This window comes from Schistocerca americana, chromosome 11 (genome assembly GCF_021461395.2).
Source record: "Schistocerca americana isolate TAMUIC-IGC-003095 chromosome 11, iqSchAmer2.1, whole genome shotgun sequence".
Taxonomy (NCBI): domain Eukaryota; kingdom Metazoa; phylum Arthropoda; class Insecta; order Orthoptera; family Acrididae; genus Schistocerca; species Schistocerca americana.
The window spans coordinates 130,585,703-130,608,655 of record NC_060129.1 but is presented as its reverse complement, the minus strand read 5'-3'; the positions used below and the strand labels follow the sequence as shown (position 1 = coordinate 130,608,655).

The 22,953-nt window shown below is 42.7% G+C and overlaps 1 protein-coding gene across 1 annotated transcript in view; it reads left to right on the top strand.

Annotated features, from left to right (window-relative positions):
• Window positions 1–22,953, top strand: part of LOC124554137 (procollagen-lysine,2-oxoglutarate 5-dioxygenase) — a 465,996-nt gene that overhangs the window by 410,956 nt on the left and 32,087 nt on the right. The window contains exon 11 of the mRNA XM_047128203.1: window positions 11,509–11,647. Coding sequence (XP_046984159.1) covers window positions 11,509–11,647 — 139 coding nt within the window. The remainder of the gene's footprint in view (window positions 1–11,508; window positions 11,648–22,953) is intronic.

Here is a 22,953-nt window from a genome sequence, read left to right as displayed (position 1 = left end):
GGCTAAATACTTGCTGTCGAGAGGGCGTTGGCGGCGAGTCGCTTGCGCGTGTGTCTCTGGCCTATCTCGTGATAGGCGCGCTTGATCCTGCGCCATCTTATCGATCTTCACGCTTCATCTTTGGCGACCGGTGTGCAGACAACAGCTTACGCCAGGACAGCAGGTGAATAGAATAACAAGATTTCTGTTGTGAAAAAATAGCACACCAGTTGCATCAAAAAATATATTTGATGCAACTAGTGTGCTATTTCTTTACATCGGCATTCTTCAAAAACTGTTGAACAAAAATCTAAACGAAAAGATTGGTCTTTGCTGTCGGCAGAGACGTGTGACAGGAAATGGTGATGTAATCAGTGCTCGGTGCTGCCAACAGAAACAGCAACGTTTAACTTCACCATGAAATTTTGACGCTACAACTGCTAGGTCGCTGGCATTTGCAGAAATGAAAAAAACAGGGAAGTTGACTTGAAGTGTTCCAGGCATAGCTGTTGTTGTTGTGATCTTCAGTCCAAAAACTAGTTTGATGCAGCTCTCCAAGCAACTCTATCCTTTGAAAGCCTCTTCATCACTGAGTACCTACTGCAACCTACATCTCTCTGAATATGCTTACTGTATTTATCTCTTGCTCTCCCTCTATGATTTTTACCCCCCACGTGTCCCTCCAATACTATACTGGTGGTCACTTCATACCTCAGAATGTGTCCTACCAAACGATCTCTTCATCTAGTCCAGTTCTGCCTCAAATTCCTCTTCACCCCAATTCCATTCAGTACCTACTCATTAGTTATGTGGTCTGCCCATCTAATCTTCAGCATTCTTCTGTAGCACCACATTTCGAAACCTTCTATTCTCTTCTTGTCTAAACTATTCATCGGCCATGTTTCACGTCCATACATGGCTACACTCCACACAAATACTTTCAGAAACGACTTCCTGACATTTAAATCTATAATCGATGTTAACACATTTCTCTTCTTCAGAAATGCTTGTCATTGCCAGTCTACATTTTATATCCTCTCTACTTCGACCATCATCCGTTATTTTGCTCTCCAAATAGCAAAATTCATTTACTACTTTAAGTGTCTCATTTCCTAATCTAATTACCTCAGCATCACCCGACTTAATTCGACTACATTCCATTATCCTCATTTTACTTTTGTTGTTGTTCATCGTACATCCTCCTTTCAAGACACTGTCCATTCCGTTCAACTGCTCTTCCAAGTCCTTTGCTGTCTCTGACAGAATTACAATGTCATCGGCGAACCTCAAACTTTTTATTTCTTCTCCACTGATTTTAATTCCTACTCCGAATTTTTCTTTTGGTTCCTTTACTGCTTGATCAATATACAGATTGAATAACATCGAGATAGGCTACAACCCTGTCTCACTCCCTTCCCAACCACTGCTTCCCTTTCATGCCCATCGACTCTTATAACTGCCATCTACTTTCTGTACAAATTGTAAATAGCCTTTCTCTCCCTGTATTTTACCCCTGCCACCTTCAGAATTTGAGACTATTCCAGTCAACATTGTCAAAAGTTTTCCCTAAGTCTACAAATGCTAGAAACCTAGGTTTGCCTTTCCATAATCTATCATCTAACATAAGTCATAGGGTCAGTATTGCCTCACGTGTTCCTACGGAATCCAAACTGATCTTCCCCGAGGTCATATTTTATCAGTTTTTCCATTTGTCTGTAAAGAATTTGTGTTCGTGTTTTGCAGCCATGACTTATTAAACTGATAGTTCGGTAATTTTCACTCCTGTCAACACCTGCTTTCTTTGGGATTGGAATTATTATATTCTTCTTGAAGATTGAGTGTATTTCACCTGTCTCATACATCTTGCTCACCAGTTGGTAGAGTTTTGTTAGGCCTGGCTCTCCCAAACCTGTCAGTAGTTCTAATGGAATGTTGTCTACTTCTGGGCCCTTGTTTCGACTCAGGTCTTTCAGTGCTCTGTCAAACTCTTCACGCAGTATAATATCTCCCATTTCATCTTCTTCTACATCCTCTTCCATTTCCATAATATTATCCTGAAGTACATCGCCCTTGTAAAGACCCTCTATGCACTCTTCCAACTTTCTGCTTTCCCTTCTTTGCGTAGAACTGGGTTTCCATCTGAGTTCTTGATATTCATGCAAGTGGTTCTCTTTTCTCCAAAGTTCTCTTTAATTTTTCTGTAGGAAGTTATCTATCTTACCCATAGTTATATATGCCTCTACATCCTTACATTTGTCTTCTAGCCATCGCTGCTTAGCCATTTTGCACTTCCTATCGATCTCATTCTTGATACGTTTGTATTCCTTTTTGCCTGCTTCATTTACTGCATTTTTATATTTTCTCCTTTCATCAATTACATTCAATAGTTGTTCTGTTACCCTAGGATTTCTACTAGCCATCGTCTTTTTACCAACTTGATCCTCTGCTGCCTTCACTATTTCATCTCTCAACGATCCCCATTCTTCATCTGTATTTCTTTCCCCCGTTCTTGTTAATCTTTCCCTAATGCTCTCCCTGAAACTCTCCACAACCTCTGGCTCTGTCAGTTAATCCAGTTCCCATCTCCTTAAATTCCCATCTTTTTGCAGTTTCTTCAGTTTTGATCTACAGTTCATAATCAATAGATTGTGGTCAGAGTTCACATCAGCCCCTGGAAATGTCTTACAATTTAAAACCTGGTTCCTAAATCTCTGTCTTACCATTATATAATCTGTCTGAAACCTGTCAGTATCTCCAGGGTTCTTCCATGTATACAACCTTCTTACATGATTCTTGAACCAAATGTTAGCTATGATTAAGTCATGCTCTGTGCAAAATTCTACCAGGCGGCTTCCTCTTTCATTGCTTACACCCATACGATATTCACCTACTACGTTTCCTTCTCTTCCTTTTCCTACTATCGAATTCCAGTCAGTAATGACTATTAAATATTCGTCTCCCTTCACTATCTGAATAATTTATTTTATCTCGTGATACACTTCATCAATCTCTTCGTCATGTGCGGCGCTAGTTGCATATAAACTTGTACTACTGTGGTAGGCGTGGGCTTCGTGTCTGTCTTGGCCACAATAATGCATTCACTATGCTGTTTGTAGTAGCTTACCTGCACTCCTATTTTTTTATTTATTATTAAACTCCTCCTGCATTACCCTTCTTTGATATTGTTTTTGTAGCCTATAGTCAGCTGAGCAGAAGTCAGCCAGCTAACTTGACTAATTCTGCCGCCAAACTTCACTAATTCCCACTATATCTAACTTTAACCTATCCATTTCCCTTTTTAAATTTTCTAACCTACCTCCCCGATTAAGGGATCTGACATTCCACACTCCAGTCAGTTTTCTTTCTCCTGATAACGACGTCCTCTTGAGTAGTCCCCGCCCGGAGATCCGAATGGGGGACTATTTTACCTGCATGCCCTCGGGAAAAATTACGGCTGTAGTTTCCCCTTGCTTTCAGCTGTTCGTAGTACCAGCACAGCAAGGCCGTTTTGGTTAGTGTTACAACGCCAGATCAGTCAATCATCCAGACTGTTGCCCCTGCAACTACTGAAATGGCTGCTGCCCCTCTTCAGGAACCACACGTTTGTCTGCCCTTTCAACAGATACCCCTCCGTTGTGGTAGCACCTACGGTACGGCTATCTGTATCGCTGAGGCACGCAAGCCTCCCCACCAACGGCAAGGTCCATGGTTCATTTAGGGGGGGGGGGGGGGGTTATGTATATATACAGGGCTTCAAGTTAAAAATGACCTTTATATACCAAATTTTAAAGTTACAGTCATGTATGCCGCTACGCTCCCTTTATTTCTTTTGCAGAAACCAGTATCATTTCGAAAAGAACTGTGAACTTTTTGTTTCCAGCGATTATTTGTATGATACATTGTCTATGTTGGTAACAGTGCAGGTTTCTAGTGTCTGCGAAAGATTATCTTTGCTAATATTTACTTTTGTTCCGCTGAAGCAGTTTGTTCACATATTACTGAATGTTTATTGCCCAAGTGCTACATATATTTGTGGAAGTACATATACTTTAGTGTACAATAGATACGAACTATGCCACGCATCAAGAAATCCAATAAAAGGAAATTCTGTGGTAACCAGTTCACAAAGAAAGCAAGCCAAGCTGTTGAAAGTAACGTATGTATCAGTTCAACTACAGGGACGAAACTCCCATATGAGGGTCAAATATACCATCATAAGCATTGTCTTCTTGAGGCTGTTATGAATGAAATAAAACCAATTTTTAGAGACCTGAGTGACCCTGTTTTGCTTAGTAAATGTCTTCATGGGGGCATCCAGAATACAAATGAAAGTTTCAACCATTGCATATGGGAAAGATTACCCAAAGATATTTTTGTAGAACTAAATACATTACAAGTTGGTGTGCTAAATGCAGTGGTATGTTTCAATGATGGAGTGATAGGAAGGTTGGAAACTCTGAGAAATTTACGCATAAAATGTGGCTCTAATGTGGAAGATCAATTGCTTGCGTGTGACAGAAAATGGGTGCTTGAAGCTGAAAGATCCACTCTTCAAGTTACCAAAGAAGCAAGAAGTGCTAAAAGGAATGCCAACAGGGAGCTATAAGATGAAGAAATCTGCAGGATGAAGACTATGCTTCAGGAATTTTCTGAGGCACAGTGTAATTGGACTCATATCTTCATTAGCAATTTCCTACAAGCTGTATTTTTAGAATTCAGGTACAAATATTTCCTAACGTTTACAAAGCATTGCTTCAATTTTTTGTGTAACTTGCGATAGTCCGCACTTAAGTAGTACACCTAAGCTTTATTGCAGAAAAAACTGAATTATAGAAAAAATAGCATTTTTATTAGGAAAAAAATTATAAAAATTGAAATGTAAGATGTGATATTTTTTATCCTTGTAATATACATAATAGGTGGAATTAAATGCCGGCCGGTGTGGCCAAGCGGTTCTAGGCGCTACAGTCTGGATCCGCGCGACCGCTACGGTCTCAGGTTCGTATCCTGCCTCGGGCATGGATGTGTGTGATGTCCTTAGGTTAGTTAGGTTTAAGTAGTTGTACGTTCTAGGGGACTGATGACCTCAGAAGTTAAGTCCCATAGTGCTCAGAGGCATTTGAACCATTTTTTTTAATTAAATAGGTCTAGTATCCCGCCCATCATGCCACGCATATCTGGAAAAAATTATAACATTGCATTAAATGATGCCTCAATTTGAGGAAATATTTTGGAGAAAAAATTGCATCAATTTCTGTGTAATTTTTTTTAAATAACGCTAAGCAGGTTCAAAAATTCAAAATACTTCTAATTAGTTTAGAACGTATGCTGTATTATCTGATATCAACAAAAAGTCTGTAAAACATGTTGTTGTTGTTGTGGTCTTCGGTCCTGGGACTGGTTTGATGCAGCTCTCCATGCTACTCTATCCTGTGCAAGCTTCTTCATCTCCCAGTACTTACTGCAACGTACATCCTTCTGAATCTGCTTAGTGTATTCATCCCTTGGTCTCCCTCTACGATTTTTACCCTCCACGCTGCCCTCCAATACTAAACTTGTGATCCCTTGATGCCTCAGAACATGTCCTACCAACAGATCCCTTCTTCTAGTCAAGTTGTGCCACAAATTACTCTTCTCTCCAATTCTATTCAATACCTCCTCATTAGTTATGTGATCTACCCATCTAATCTTCAGCATTCTTCTGTAGCACCACATTTCGAAAGCTTCTATTCTCTTCTAGTTTAAACTATTTATCGTCCATGTTTCACTTCCATACATGGCTACACTCCATACAAATACTTTCAGAAACGACTTCCTGACTCTTACCCGCACTCCTATTTTTTTATTCATTGTTAAACCTACTCCTGCATTACCCCTATTTGATTTTGTATTTATAACCCTGTATTCACCTGACCAAGTAACCGTATACATTATAAATAGTGCCTGAAAGAAATAGGTGTTGATTTTTACATAATATTGAGCCGGAAAAGCGCACTGTGTCCTTAAGATGAGTAGACAAGTGGTAACAGCACAGGAGGTAGACGTGAGTGTGGTCTAGTCATTGTATGTCACCTAAGTAACAAATCCATCGGGGACATTTCAACCCTTCTAAAGCCAAGTCGGCCGCCGATGATGTGGCTGTGAAGTGGAATTAGAAAGGAACGACCACAGCAGACTTCAGGGACCGTCTAGCACAGCAGAAGCTCGTCGCAAAAAGTCACACGAAATCAGCGGGAGGAATAATCGCAGAATAAACGTGGGATAACTAAACGGTTGATTGTGGCAGGGTTAGTGAAGTTAACCGGAGAATAAGTTACAGAATTAGTGATTACATCACACAAATAATGGAAGAATAAGACGATTCGAAATTTATATGAAAATTTCATACTCTTACAGGGTGGCGCACGAAATGTGTTACCAATTGTTTCTTTCAGCATTTACGACGCACATTAGAAACCCCCCGGGATCTTTACAACAGTACCAGCAGAGCTTGGAAAAACAAATGAGTTACGAAATGACGTGCAATTCACGATACTGCCGGTAGGAGACTAGTAAGCAGCAATGGCTGACAATGGAACGATCGGCAATTGTGTTACTTTTTTATGAAACGAAAAGCCTTGTTGTGACTCAGAGGCGTTTTCGACAACAGTTTAACACACACACGTTGGGTCCCTTGCAAGAAGACCAGCCACAGGTTGTACGATAAATTTGTACAGGAAGGAACAGTATTGGAAGCGAAGCGACCTCGTCCTAAGCCCGTTTGTTCGCCGGAGAATATTGAAACGGTACGAGTTGCTGTACAGAGAAGTCCCGGGAAATCGTGTAGAAAGGCAGCAGTGCAACTGGGAATATCCAGACGCTCCGTTTAACGCATTCTTAAAAGTGACCTCCATATGTACCCGTACAAGATGACCTGTCAACAGAAGCTCACTAAAGAACACAAGCAGCAGAGACTACTGTTTGCGCAGTGGGCGGAGGATAGGGAAGAAACTCTCAACAACGTTTGGTTTTCAGACGAGGCGCATTTTCATTTAGACGGTGTGGTTAACAGACAAAATGTCCGCTTTTGGGCCACGGAAAACCCACAAGTGCTTCACGAACGACAACATTATGCTCCGAGGATTACATCGTGGGCAGCATTTTTCAGTCACGGACTTATTGGACCCTTTTTCTTTGTGAACAGCGAGCGTTATTTTAGCATGCTTCGCAATAGCTTCATTCCACAGCTTCATGCTACTGCCTTGCCCTTCAACACGCAGTGGTTCGTGCAAGATGGAGCAATGCCACATACTGAAACACTGTGTTGGAGTTTTTACACGAGCATTTTGACATGCGGATCATTTCACTCAGGTTTCCAGGTCGCTTCAATGACGGACAAAATTGGCCCCCCATATACTCCAGACCTCAATCCATGTGACTTTTTTCTTTGGGGGTACCTAAAGGAAAAAAAAATCTGAAACGTCGACGTGATTTAATGGAACTCAGAAGACTTATTCTTCAAGCTTGCAGTGAAATTACGGAAGACGTGGGCCGTAGGGTAATCACTAACTTCAGTGTTCGTTTGAAGGAAGTTAGGAAACGAAATGGTGGAGATATTGAGCATGTGCTGAGTTAGAACAAATCTCAAAAAATGCTTCAAATGGCTCTGAGCACTATGGGACTTAACATCTGTGGTCATCAGTCCCCTAGAACTTAGAACTACTTAAACCTAACTAACCTAAGGACATCACACACATCCATGCCCGAGGCAGGATTCGAACCTGCTACCGTAGCAGTCGCGCGGTTCCGGACTGAGCGCCTATAACCGCTAGACCACCGCGACCGGCGAACAAATCTCCATGGACGGCTCTTCATTGTAGTATATATTCCTTTCAGATTGTACTGACAATAAAGTTTATATTCAAAAACAAAATGGTAACACATTTCGTGCGCCACCCTGTACTTTTCGATCTCATGCTTGAGAATCTGGAGCGTATGAATGAAATGTGAAACTATTTCCGAACATAAAGCTTTTTGATTGTAGTAGGCCTAATAGGCATTTCATATTGGTACTTTGTGAATTAAATTCTGTCGTGTTATAAAAATGACCATTTGTGCCAAAACAGTCTCGTTTATTTGGTGTGTGTCACAATTGCTGCAATATTAGACAGGCCTGTTTTATTTTATCTGGCAGACAGTGACAAAATACACGTAATCGGATTGTGAAACAAACCAGTCTTGACTACTGTTTGTATTAACAGCTTTTTCAGTATTAGACAACGACATTTCGTTTTTTTCATGTAGCAAAACGTTTGACGAACTTTGATGATGTAATAATTCTTCCCAAGAAAGTAAAGCACGCCATGTGGTGCTGTAGCAAGGTTAGAGAGAAAAAAAAATGTTAGGACTTGAGGATTTAAGAAATGTGTATTGTCTTGCTTGTCTCTTCTACTGGTATCGTGCATCCTACAATTAATTTTATGTCACAAAAAAAAAACGTTATTAACTATAGGCAATAAAGAATGCAAATTTTCTGAAGAGTTCTTGTTCTCCCGGTTACAAATTATCCCATCCAATATTACTTGCGAGTTTTTTTTTCTGATGCAGAAAGCAGTCTTGAGTTATAGTAGGGAAGTGGCTAATCTCCACGTGATCAGCGTTTACGTTTAGCGATTTTGCTGTCTCCTCTTCATTTATTGCTCTCACGTCAAATGAAAACAAAATGGATTTCTGTGGCCGGGAGCTATCAAGCGAAGTAAAATATATTGACATGAGTGCGGAAGGCTAAAGTATGTTGTTAGTTTCAGATTTTATTTTAATTCCACCTTTCTGACAGTCAGGCATTAATCGCCTTGCAGAACAATGAAGCTATTTTTGTTGGTTTGCTAGAGAAATTTGGCTTTTATTAATCTCTTCCGCTGAGGCATTCAATTTATTTGAAACGAAGTTTTTAAATCCACATTATTGGCTAGTTTCAGCTGTTCGCTGCATTTCAAAAGTGCACGTATGGCATAATAAAGAACCAAACATGAGATAATACAATACTGGTGCTCCAAGAAAATTTACATTCGAATCTGGACACACGAATGTGCACTTTAAGCCGAATTATGCATTTTAGTATGGTTCATGAAATTCGGATGTTCTTGGAGTATCCACTGATGTCTTGTTTCCTTTATGACATAATGTACGAGGGTCACTCCAAAAAAATGCACACTATTTTTGTAAAAATTCAGTTTTCATGTTGCATGTGTGAAAGTTTTACAATGTGTAGATACATCCTTCCCGCTTGTTTTCAAACTTAGTTCAACCTGTTCCCGTGAGTGGCGCCGTCACAGCACGTCTTCAAGATGGCTGCTACACTTGACGTTCGTGACAGGCAACGTGCTGTCATAGAATTCCTGTGCTGTGCAACGAGACAGTGGGAAACATCCACAAGAGGTTGAAAAAGGTGTAAGGAGATGCTGCTGTCGAGCGCAGTACATTTAGTCGGTGGGCGAGCAGGTTACGTGACGAAAGCGGGCACGGCAATATTGAGGATTGTCCTCGCAGCGGCAGGCCTCGTACTGCACACACTCCAGACAATGTGCAGAGAGTTAACGAATTGGTGACTGCTGACAGACACATCGCAGTGAACGAATTGTCACGCTACGTTGACGTAGGGGAAGGAAGTGTTTGCAGAATACTGAAAGTGTTGGCGCTAAAAAAAGGTTTGTGCCAGGTGGGTTCCCAGGTTGTTGACAGTGGCTCACAAAGAAACAAGAAAAACGGTATGCGGCGAACTTTTGGAACAGTACGAGAATGGTGGAGGCGAATTTCGTGGGAGTATTGTGACAGGTGATGAAACATGGCTCCATCATATTTCACCAGAGACGAAGAGGCAATCAATGGAGTAGCATCGTGCAAATTCACCCAAGAAAAAAAAATTCAAAACCACACCTTCTGCTGGAGAAGTTATGGCTACGGTGTTTTTCGATTACGAAGGAGTCTTGCTTGTGGACATCATGCCAAATGGAACCACCATAAATTCTGATGCAATGTGACGACACTGAAGAAACTTCGAGCTCGACTGAGTTGTGTTCGCCCAAATTGGCAAAAGCAGGATGTTTTGCTGTTGCACGACTATGCACGGCCACCGTGGAAGCGATCACAAAACTCGGATGGACAACACTGAAACACCCACCTTACAGTCCTGACCTGGCTCCATGTGACTATCAGCTCTTTGGGAAACTGAAATTCTCTCTTCGTGGAACAAGGTTTGAAGATGATTACCCCCTTGTGCACGCTGCCAGACAGTGGCTCCAACAGGTTGGTCCAGAATTTTACCGTGCGGGTATACAGGCGCTGGTTCCAAGATGGCGTAAGGCAGTTGAGAGGTATGGAAGTTATGTGGAGATATGAAAATATTGTTCCTAAAGGATTTATCTACACACTGTAAAACTTTCAAACATGTAGAATAAAAGATGGATTTTTAAAAAAATAATGTGCTTTTCTTTTGGAGTGACCCTCGTAAGTTGTTTTAATGTTTTACAACTACGAACATACGGGCTTCCTACATCATCGTAGCTTGGCAAGCAAGGTGACGCTTGTTATCTGGTGTTCTGTGGCAACTGCTGCAACGAACGTATATCTAACAGGTCGCGGGAAATTATTGCGAATGGTTGGTTGAAAAGCGTTACTTTCACAGTAAATTTCCTTTTATGCAATATGAACTATATGCGAGAATGTACGATGAACGTCTTAAATCACAGAGTGTTTAACTCTCATTTAAAAATGAGCTCTGTGAGGATGACCATTTAGAAAAATTTCGAGCCCAGAAGATCAGACGTTTATGTCTTTATTAAAAATTTTACTGGCACATTCGTGTGATGTATCTTAAAGTGCAACACTCGCAAAAAATACCAATATTATATGTGAAAGCTTTGCTTTTCTTGTAGCAACACTACGTATATTAATTTAAACCATTCACTTTTCCTGTGTGTGTGTACGTGCTACGTAACAGTGATATTACTGTTGGCTGACTACATCACGTCTCCTCTGCTCTGAATATCCGCTGTCATCGGCTGGCGAGATCACATGACATGAGCTATGACTGGCTACAAAAGCGCATTGCAATCTTGATTTCAATGCTTCGGAAAGTAACACATGGCTTTTGGTGTTTTTTAAATTTACACTTTCGTAATACGAAAATACACTACTGGCCATTAAAATTGCTACACCACGAAGATGACTTGCTACAGACGCTAAATTGTTTATTTCATTGTGTAGCTGTTCTGTGTGTGCATGTGGTTCATCAATCAGACATATTATGTCATCGACATAACGGTGCCAGTATATAACTTTGTATTTCTTTGGTTAACTGGCGGACCTCACATCCAAAAATTTTAACTGCAAACACGGCTAGTACAAGGAGCTGCAAATCAAAAAGATGGCTCTCAGGGTAGTTTTGATCAGATTGTGTATTGGTCCATTCACCAACTTTTTTTTAGCTTGTAGTGAATGTGTCGTGTTTTGTAGTGTGTGTGACATTTGATTGTGTTTTGTCTTTGGCAGGGGCCTGTGGAATGTCCCGTATGTGAGTGGCTGCTACCTGGTCAACGGAAGTGTCATCAGGGACCCCAGCCTGCGGCCCACATATGACAGGGGCACCATGGATCCTGACATGGCCTTTTGCAGCAGCCTCAGGGAAAAGGTATGACATCATGGGTTTGTTGACAGATATTCACTTTCAACACACACTTTCATACGTGTAGAAGTAAATATCCTCGAAGTAGTGAAGCAACAGAAATCACTTAATAAAAGCAAGTCCTCTGGTCCAGACTGTACACCAGTTAGGTTCCTTTCGGAGTATGCTGATGCATTAGCTCCATACTTAAAAATCACATAAAACCGTTCGCTTGACGAAAGATCCGTATCCAGAGATTGGAAAGTGGCACATGTCACACCAATATTCAAGAAAGGTAGTAGGAGTAATCCACTAAATTACAGGCCCATATCGTTAACGTCGATATGCAACATGTGTTCGAACATTATGAATTACCTCGAAGAAAACGGTCTATTGACACCCAGTCAACATGGGTTTAGAAAACAACTTTCCTGTGAAGCACAACTATCTCTCTATTCACATGCGGTATTGAGTGCCATTGACAAGAGATTTCAGGTCAATTCCGTATTTCTGGATTTCTGGAAGGCTTTTCACACTGTACCACACAAGCGGCTCGTAGTGAAATTGCGTGCTTATGGAATATCGTCTCAGTTATGTGACTGGATTTGTGATTTCCTGTTAGACAGGTCAAAGTTTGTAGTGACTGACGGAAAGCCATCCAGTAAAACAGAAGTGATTTCTGGCGTACTCCAAGGTAGTGTTACAGGCCCTTTGCTGTTCCTTATCTATATAAACGATTTGGGAGACAATCTGTAAATAACCATCTTCGGTTATTTACAGATGACGCTGTCGTTTATCGACTAATAAAGTCATCAGAAGACCAAAACAATCAGCAAAACGATTTAGAAAAGATATCTGTATGGTGCGAAAAGTGGCAGTTGACCCTAAATAACGAAAAGTGTGAGGTCATCCACATGGGTGCTAAAAGGAACTCGTTAAACTCCGGTTACACGATAAATCAGTCTAATCTAAAAGCCCAAATTCAACTAAATACCTAGGTATTACAATTACGAACAACTTAAATTGGAAGGAACACATAGAAAATGTTTTGGTGAAAGGTAACCAAAGACTGCGTTTTATTGGCAGGACACTTAGAAAATGTAACAGACCTACTAAGGAGACTGCCTACACTACGCTTGTCCGTCCTCTTTTAGAATACTGCTGCGCGGTGTGGGATCCTTACCAGATAGGACTGACGGAGTACATCGAAAAAATTCAAAGAAGGGCAGCACGTTTGGTATTATCACAAAATATGGGAGACAATGCCACAGAAATGATACAGGATTTGGGCTGGACATCATTAAAAGAAAGGCGTTTTTCATTGCGACGGAATCTTCTCACGAAATTCCAATCACCAACTTTCTCCTCCTAATGAGAAAATATTTTGTTGACACCGACCTACATAGGGAGGAACGATCACCAAGACAAAATAAGGAAATCAGATCTCGTACAGAAAGATATAGGCGTTCATTCTTTCCTTGCGCTATACGAGATTGGAATAATAGAGAATAGTGAAGGTGGTTCGATGAACCCTCTGCCAGGCACTTCAGTGTGATTTGCATAATATCCATCTAGATGAAGAACAAATATTCTCATTCCCATGATGCCCATTCACTCATTTTCCTACCACACAGTAGGTACAAAAATTATACTACGTTAGTTATTTACATTTTCTTTGGATCATGATTCTGACTTCTCCCTACGGTATGGAACAAGTAAGTTTTAGAATTATAGTAAATTTTGTAACAAGGGAAGTGCATGACCTCAAATGCTGCACGAAAATGTGCTTAGAGTCTAAAATGCTCATCCCAAAAATGTCGCCGGCCAGGGTGGCCCTGCGGTTCTAGGCGCTTCAGTCTGGAACCGCGCGACCGCTACGGTCGCAGGTTCGAATCTTGCCTCGGGCATGGATGTGTGTGATGTCCTTAGGTTATTTACGTTTAAGTAGTTTTAAGTTCTAGGGGACTGATGACCTCAGATGTTAAGTCCCATAGTGCTCAGAGCCATTTGAACCATTTTGAACCAAAAATGTCGGTACGAGCAATACATGTGCGACTTTGCGTATCTTACCAGGAGAAACATTCGAAGATTCACCTCTCCAAGGTCTAAGAGAAAAACTTGGGTGAAGGGAAAAAAACGATAGGGAAAAGGAAAACATATGATGAGTGGATCTCACATTGGCAGATCTCACATTTCTCAGGAGACTCAAAAAGTAATATCCCTCCTTTTTGACATAACTTATTTGTATCTGAAAAACTGAGAAGGTATTCTGATACCACAGAATTATGATGTGCACATCATCACTCCAAAAAGTAATGAGAGAGTTTAGAATATAAATGATTTATTTAAGAACATTCTGGAAGTGTTATACCAGAGAATGTCATCAATACAGAGGGACTGCGTTACATTTGTGATAATACAAATACAGAAATACGAAGGTAATCCCAAAAGGAAGGTCACCTATTTTTTTTATAAGTACATAGACCTGTTTATTTCTACAACGGCTTACATCAGTTTACAGCTTGAACATTTAGCTATTTTTCGACATAATCACTATTTCTGTGGGTGCACTTTTATATACGTTGTGGCAGTTTTTGTATGCCCATGTCATACCAGCTCGCCGCCATGCTGTTCAGAAAGTTATGAACCTCTTCTTTCACCTCGTCGTCGGAGCTGAATCGCTTTCCTGCCAAATGTTGTTTTAACCTGGGGAACAGGTGATAGTCACTGGGCGCCAAGTCAGGACTATAGGGTGGGTGGGTGATTATGTTCCACTGAAACTGTTGCAGGAGAGCAATGGTCTGCCGAGCGATGTGTGGGCGAGCGTTTCACGGAGAATGTGTACACCCTTGCTCAACATTCCTCTACTCCGGTTCTGAGTTGCCCGTTTGAGTTTTTCCAGAGTCTCCCCAGCGACGAGGTGAAAGAAGAGGTTCATAACTTTCTGAACAACATGGCGGCGAGCTGGTATGACAAGGGCATACAAAACCTGCCACAGTGTCTACAAAAATGCATCGACAGAAATGGTGATTATGTCGAAAAATAGCTAAATGTTCAAGCTGTAAACTTATGTAAACCATTGTCGAAATAAACAGGTCTATGCGCTTATATAAAAAAAAGGAGACCTTACTTTTGGGAATACCCTCGTACAACAGTAATATTTTAACTAGTGGAACTGTGGTCAACAAAGACCATTTCTCATTTGGTTTACATTTCTAATGAGAGAATAACAAAATAAACTCATGAAAAAATCTCTCTGTGTTGATTTCTCATTTCCATTCTCGGGATAAGATATTGCATCATTGCAAAGTGTACTGTAAAATTCCTCAACAGTTCTTTCCTTTCTGCAATTGATAAACAAGGCTAGTGTTTAAGGTGAAGTAAAGCACAGCAAACATTTTCCACAGAGTTTCCTCTTTTGAATACTTCGACATTTTCCCATCCTTCTGTTGCAGGGAAGAGTTTTTGGTAGCTGTTTGAGAGAGACGAGTACGAGTCACTTTGATCATACTGCATTCGGCATTCTTACACACTTCCCTTGGAAACAGTATTTCAGCAGTATCTTTAAAATAAAAAGAAGTCAGTTGTATGCATCTTAATGATATGGAATGGGTTTATAGCTTTAGCTGATTCCCCTGCCTTGTGTAAATCTTGCAGAACAAAGACTTTGACACAGGGCTCTTGGAAGTCCAGGGGTAAGGACTGCTTAGCACAAAGACCATGCATCTTCTACCAAAATGGAAGACAAATGTAAGGTTCTGTGTTCAAATGTTATTTCGCAGAGGAAAATCAAGGATAAAAGTTACCATTGTTCACAGCTGTATTTATTTCATTTCCATTACTTATTTAATTATTTAACTATGTGGCTGGGTGCTGTCCCTGATGCTGCAGTTGACAAGGGAACCTAAAGGTGACCACACATGTAACTGCATGCTTGACAAGAACGCATCCATAAGTGTGCCTACAGAAGCAATTTCAGCACATGTTACATAAATTCGTGCAAACATCAGGATTGTACAAATAGCTTGATGCTGGACCAAATTTTGTTTAAGCCTAATTTACATGACGACATTGGGTTGCGCCACTTCTTGCATGGAATGAGTTGCACGCAGGTGGTTTCATACATACGGCCACACCAGTATACACTTCACTTTCGTCGTTTTGTGGATCCCTGAGTCGTGTCTGAAATGAAGGTTTTGGCAGCTGCACGTTGCACGAGTTGCGATGGAGTTAAAGCTTGTTGCGTGGAATCGCTGCATAAGTAAAAAATAACAAACGTGTTTCGATTCGTGACCGGATGAAGAAAAGACGTCAGCTCGGTTGCTCAGCAACCTTGCTGAAGTAATTTATAGCGGAAGACCCAAGAAGTTCTTTTAATTATCTTAGAATGTCACCAGAACTGTTCACGGTTCTTCTAAATAGAGTTAATTATGCGATAAGGAATAAAGGTACTGTAATGCATGAAGCACTGTCCCCAGAACTGAAATTACATATCATATTGCGTGCATTACAATCGAGAACACCCGGAATGCTACAAGATACGATTTTAGTTGGTGGTGACGCTATTTCATTAACACCTGTTTCATTAGTCTTCTTATTAACAAAAGCAAAAATGCTGCCGAAACCAGTGCATCATTGCAATGACTTAACATTTTCTGTAAACAAACAGATGCTTTTGCAAGTCTGCTCTGGCTGTGTGGAGACGCAAGGAATTTGTGCACGGTTGTGTTTGTGTGCTCTTGTGAAGCACGCTTATGCATGCGTGCTCGTCAAGTGTGCGGATATGTGTCTGGCCGCCTTGAAGGTTTTGTGTACCACCTGCATGTAAATAGTGTAAACTACGCTACTGACCATTGAAATTGCTACACCACGAAGATGACGTGCTACAGACGCGAAATTTAACACACAGAAAGAAGATGCTGTGATATGCAAATGATTAGCTTTTCAGAGCATTCACAGAATGTTGGCGCCGGTGGTGACACCCACAACGTGCTGACATGAGGAAAGTTTCCAACCGATTTTTCATACACAAACAGGAGTTGACCGGCGTTGCCTGGTGAAACGTTATTGTGATGCCTCGTCTAAGGAGGAGAAATGCGTACCATCACGTTTCCGACTTTGATAAAGGTCGGATTGTAGCCTATCGCGATTGCGGTTTATCGTATCGCGACATTGCTGCTCGCGTTGGTCGAAAGCCAACGACTGTTAGCAGAATATGGAATCGGTGGGTTCAGAAGGGTAATACGGAATGCCGTGCTGGATCCCAACGGCCTCGTATCACTAGCAGTCGAGATGACAGGCTTCTTATCCGCACGGCTGTAACGGATCGTGCAGCCACGTGTCGATCCCTGAGTCAACAGATGGGGACATTTGCAAGACAACAACCATCTGCACGAACAGTTCGACGACGTTTGCAGCAGCATGGACTATCAGCTCGGAGACCACGGCTGCGGTTACCCTTGAAGCTGCATCACAGGCAGGAGCGCCTGCGATGGTGTACTCGACGACGAACCTGGGTGCACGAATGACAAAACGTCATTTTTATCGGATAAATCCAGGTTCTGCTTACAGCATTACGATGGTGGCATTCGTGTTTGGCGACATCGCGGTGAGCGCACATTGGAAGCGTGTATTCGTCATCGCCATACTGGCGTATCACCCGGCGTGATGGTATGGTATGCCATTGGTTACACGTCTCGGTCACCTCTCGTTCGCATTGACGGCACTTTGAACAGTGGACGTTAAATTTCAGATGTGTTACGACCCTACCCTACATTAACCTTCATTCGACCCCTGCGAAACCCTACATTTCAGCAGGATAATGGACGACCGCATGTTGCAGGTCCTGTACGGGCCTTTCTGGATACAGAAAATGTTCCGACTGCTGCCCTGGCCAGCACATTCTCCAGATCTCTCACCAGTTGAAAACGTCTGGTCAATGGTGGCCGAGCAACTGGCTCGTCACAATACACCAGTCAGTGCTCTTGATGAACTGTGGTATCGTGTTGAAGCGGCATGGACAGCTGTACCTGTACACGCCATCCCATCTTTGTTTGACTCAATGCCCAGGCGTATCAAGGCCGTTATTATGGCCAGATGTGGTTGTTCTGGGTACTGATTTCTTAGGATCTTTGGACCCAAATTGCGTGAAAATATAATCACATGTCAGTTCTAGTATAATATATTTGTCCAATGAATACCCGTTTATCACCTGCATTTCTTTTTGCTGTAGCAATTTTAATGGCCAGTAGTGTATGTTCTTTGTGGTATCATGTTTTAACTGCTTGTGTACCACATTCATGGAGGCGTAATTTGGGGACCAGCCCACCATTCGCTTAAACTATCGTGGGACCCAGCCTAAAAATCATAGTCCTGCTGGCAGGTGTGCCAGCTTGAGACCGTTAATTTGCCACACACATTTGATCTGGGTCTGGCTCACCTGCCTGTCTTGCAGGCTATAGTTGGAGTCACAAACGATGGCGCTCAAATTTAAGCTTGTTCTGTGCACCTGCATCACGCATTTTCTGACAGCCAATGAGCATTTAGTAGTGTTCTGAGGGCTCTGCTCTGAATGCCGTAGCTAATGTGAGCATTAAACGTGATTGTAGCGAATTTTTTAGTCAATTTATATTTCATTTGTTGGAAATTGATGTTGCTGATGGTGGTGGTAAGTGATTTATTCTGTATAAGCAAGGGATAGATATAATTTGCAGTATATATGTTTTCTTGAACCAAAAGAAAATGCATGCACATACTGCAAGGGATCACAAATTTAGCATTGGAGGGCAGCGTGAAGGGTAAAAATCGTAGAGGGAGACCAAGAGATGGATACACTAAGCAGATTCAGAAGGATGTAGGTTGCAGTAAGTACTGGGAGGTGAAGAAGCTTGCACAGGATAGAGTAGCATGGAGAGCTGCATCAAACCAGTCTCAGGACTGAAGACCACAACAACAACAACAACAACAAGTGCAACTGTCACTTAGAATCGGCAACAATGCAGTCCCTGACTATGCCTCGACATGCGCGAACCGCCATCGTTCGTGGATCAGAGTTTAGTGTACTGCACATTGTGCTGTATGAGCAGGTCCTCACCAACTCGTGTTTTATATACACTGTAGGAAAAAAAAAATGCAACATCCTCAAGGACAAGGTCATTTTATTGACAGATGATGTGATGGTGCATTGTCAGTTCAGACCAAATGGAACACACGTCACAGTAAGGGGCACCTAAACAGTAGCATCAATACACAGTACACCCCTTCTGACAGCAAAGCAGACATAAATTCTTACACATAAACAACTGTAAAGATGCCAAGTGGCATACTGTGAGAGACTGCCCTTAGCATTTTCTGTCTTCGGTTGCAATACAGCAATAGTTCTCGCATTCCTTGGAGAACAAGTAAATTCTCACTTTGTGTTCCATACGTGTTCTGTTGGCAAGAGATCCCTATGTCTTTCAGGCCAGGACAGTCGTCGTACACTGTGAAGCGAATGTTGCGTTATGGCAGTCGTATGTGGATGTGTCTTATCCTGTTGAAAAAGCACTTCACCTCCTTGTCAAAGAAACGTCAGTAGCACGGGGATAATAGCCTTTGCAATGTAGCGGGAACTGGTCGCTTTAACCTGCGTAAACACCAAATGTGAACACGAGTTGTAACCGATGGCTTTCGTGCGCTGAAGCCTGGGTTGGGATCTGTGTGTTGTGGCAGAATGCACTCTGGACTAGGCTGCCCAGCAGGTCTCCGTCACTCACACCGGAGCAGAACCTACTGTCATCACTGAAGATGACAGAGCACCACTCCATTCTTGTGTCGACTCTTCCACGACCCCAGAGTCGGTGGTAGCGTGGCCACACGTGCACGTTGTCTTAATGCTGCTGCAAGCAGGGTCTGCCGCCGCCACTCCCACAGTGTGTCCACCTCGACGTGCATCTTTACCGGCTGGAGGTCTGCAAACTCGTGTGACGGTATGAGAATGTTCCACACACCACAGCTTAAAACACCGACACATCACCGATACTATTCTTCACGTATCTCAGGGTTCAGAGGTACCAGGGTCACTCCAAAAGAAATGTACACTATTTTTTTTAACCGATCTTTTATTCTTTATGTTTGAAAGTTTTACAGTGTGTAGATACATCCTTTAGGAACAACATTTTCATTTCTCCACATAATTTCCATCCCTCTCAACTGCCTTACGCCATCTTGGAACCAGCGCCTGTATACCCGCACGGTAAAATTCTGGACCGACCTGTTGGAGCCACTGTTTGGCAGCGTGCACAAGGGGGTAATTATCTTCAAACCTTGTTCCACGAAGAGAGAATTTCAGTTTCCCAAAGAGCTGATAGTCACATGGAGCCAGGTCAGGACTGTAAGGCGGGTGTTTCAGTGTTGTCCATCCGAGTTTTGTGATCGCTTCCACGGTTTTTTGACTGACATGTGGCGGTGCATTGTCGTGCAACAGCAAAACATCCCGCTTTTGCCGATGTGGTCGAACACGACTCAGTCGAGCTCGAAGTTTCTTCAGTGTCGTCACATGTGCATCAGAATTTGTGTTGGTTCCACTTGGCACGATGTCCACAAGCAAGAGTGCTTCGGAATCGAAAAACACCGTAGCCATAACTTTTCCAGCAGAAGGTGTGGTTTTGAACTTTTTGTTCTTGGGTGAATTTGCACGATGCCACTCCATTGATTGCCTCTTCGTCTCTGGTGAAATATGATGGAGCTATGTTTCATCAACTGTCACAATTCTTCCAAGAAATTCGTCTCCACCATTCTCGTACTGTTCCAAAAGTTCGCCGCATACCGTTTTTCTTGTTTCTTTGTGAGCCACTGTCAACATCCTGGGAACCCACCTAGCACAAACCTTTTTTAGCGCCAACAGTTTCAGTATTCTGCAAACACTTCCTTCGTTATCCCAACGTAGCGTGACAATTCGTTCACTGTGACGCGTCTGTCAGCAGTCACCAATTCGTTAACCCTCTGCACATTGTCTGGAGCGTGTGCAGTACGAGGCCTGCCGCTGCGAGGACAATCCTCAATATTGCCGTGCCCGCTTTCGTCACGTAACCAGCTCGCCCACCGACTGACTGTACTGCGATCGACAGCAGCATCTCCGTACACCTTTTTCAACCCCTTGTGTATGTTTCCCACTGTCTCGTTGCACAGGAATTCTATGACAGCACGTTGCTTCTGACGAACGTCAAGTTCAGCAGCCATCTCGAAGACGTGCTGTGACGGCGCCACTCACGGGAACAGGTGGAACTAAGTTTGAAAACAAGCGGGAAGGATGCATCTACACACTGTAAAACTTTCACACATGCAGAATGAAAACTGTATTTTTACAAAAAAAAGTGTGCATTTCTTTTGGAGTGACCCTCGTAGTTTACAGGAACAGTTTGTCGACTGATGGTCATGTTGGGTTTGCTTACGCTCGTGCAGGATATACTAAACAGCACTTCTTGCCAGACAGCTGCAGTGTTGCCACTGCAGAACTGGTAGCCATCTCTCGCGCCCCGCTCCTGCATCGAAGAGTAGTTCCTCATTTGTAGTTCTTGACCGGTGCTGTCCGCACCATCCTTTTGTGATGGCCATTCGAGTGTCGTCGTCCTCAAACAATATGGTCAGTGGCCTTTGTACGGATACTGGGATGTGTCAGAATCCCAGGAAATGGACTTGCCGACAGGCTTACCAAAGAGACTACTCGCAAACTGAGTCTGGAAATAGGCATATTGGAATCTTATCTTCAATTGATATTTTGCCACAAAGTTTTTGGGCTCTGGACTATGGAATGGTGTTTCGTGACTGTACCGAACAAGTCACAAGGACGGGGCGTGAGTCGTGCTTGGGTATCTCTGTCGGTAGAGTGCTTGCCCGCGAAAGGCAAAGGTCCCGAGTTCAAGTATCGGTCTGGCACACAGTTTTAATCTGCCAGGAAGTTTCATATCAGCGCACACTCCGCTGTAGAGTGAAAATTTCACTCTAGAAACATCCCCCAGGCTGTGGCTAAGCCATGTCTCTGCAATATCCTTTCTTCCAGGAGTGCTAGTTCTGCAAGGTTCGCAGGAGAGCTTCTGTGAAGCTTGGAAGGTAGGAGACGAGGCACTGGCGGAATTAAAGCTGTGAGGACGGGGCGAGAGTCGCGCTTGGTAGCATAGTCAGTAGAGCGCTTGCCCGCGAACGGCAAAGGTCCCGAGTTCGAGTCTCGGTCCGGCACACAGTTTTAATCTGCCAGGAAGTTTCATATCAGCGCACACTCTGCTGTAGAGTGAAAATTTCATTCAAGTCACATACAGTACAGGTGGCGACTAATGTACGGCAGTTCTCCAAGCGAACCTCTTGCAAGGGCCCGTTGTCATTTGCCGGCTCTACATCGGCCGTACTAGGCTGACTCACGGTCACCACCTATGTCGCGAAGACCCACCTGTGTCACTGTGCCCCACACTGGACTACGGGCTACATCTTGTGACTGTCCAAATTTAGCCACCACGAGTCACAGTTAGGTGACAGCGCCTCACCGCAATGGCTGATCTAGTTTTAAGTTTTGTTCAAGATGGGGGTTTTTATCACTCATTCTAAGGGTCGATGTTGTCCATCTTTCCCAGACCTTCACCCTACCTGCATTTTAACTCTTTCTTGGTCCCTTTGGTGCTGTCTGTTCGGCTTGTTCATCTTTTCACCATCTGTGTTTCTATTGCCTGGCAGTTTTAGACTGGAGTTTTTAGTGGGTTGCAGAGTGGCTGGCGCATCCCTTTTTTATTCTTGCAATCAGCCAGCCCAGGCCATCTGCTATATTGTTTTAACAACTTTTTACCATTTTCTTCCTTTTAGTTCACGTTTTCACATTTGGCGTGCTTCTTTCGTGTTCTCCTTCAGTGTGGCTACACGTTTAGTTTTACATATATTGTTCCTTCTCCAGAGTTGAGGCACTAGGATTCTTTTGGGGTATGGTTTTCATGCAGGAACTGCGTGACTATGGGAAAAGGGACTGATAACCAAACAGTTTAGTCCCTTTAATCCACAAACCAACCGACCAAGCAGTGACTGATACATTGCGCCCAACACATGCTGTAATCCATCAGTACACCCATGCAGCTTCTGCAGGCCCACAGTGTGACTGTTCAAATGGCTGAAGCTATTCACCTGGAGAACACTCAGTGTAGCTCAGTTGTAGCCAAAATGAGTGTTGCAAACACTGTTCACCTATAAATCTAGCACAGTCACTGCCTGCGTTGACAAAATAGAGGGCATGCAGGCGAGCCTCTGGAGCACCATCTGATTGCTGACAACCCTGGTGAATAAATAACTGACACTACAATCCTTCAATACGCACA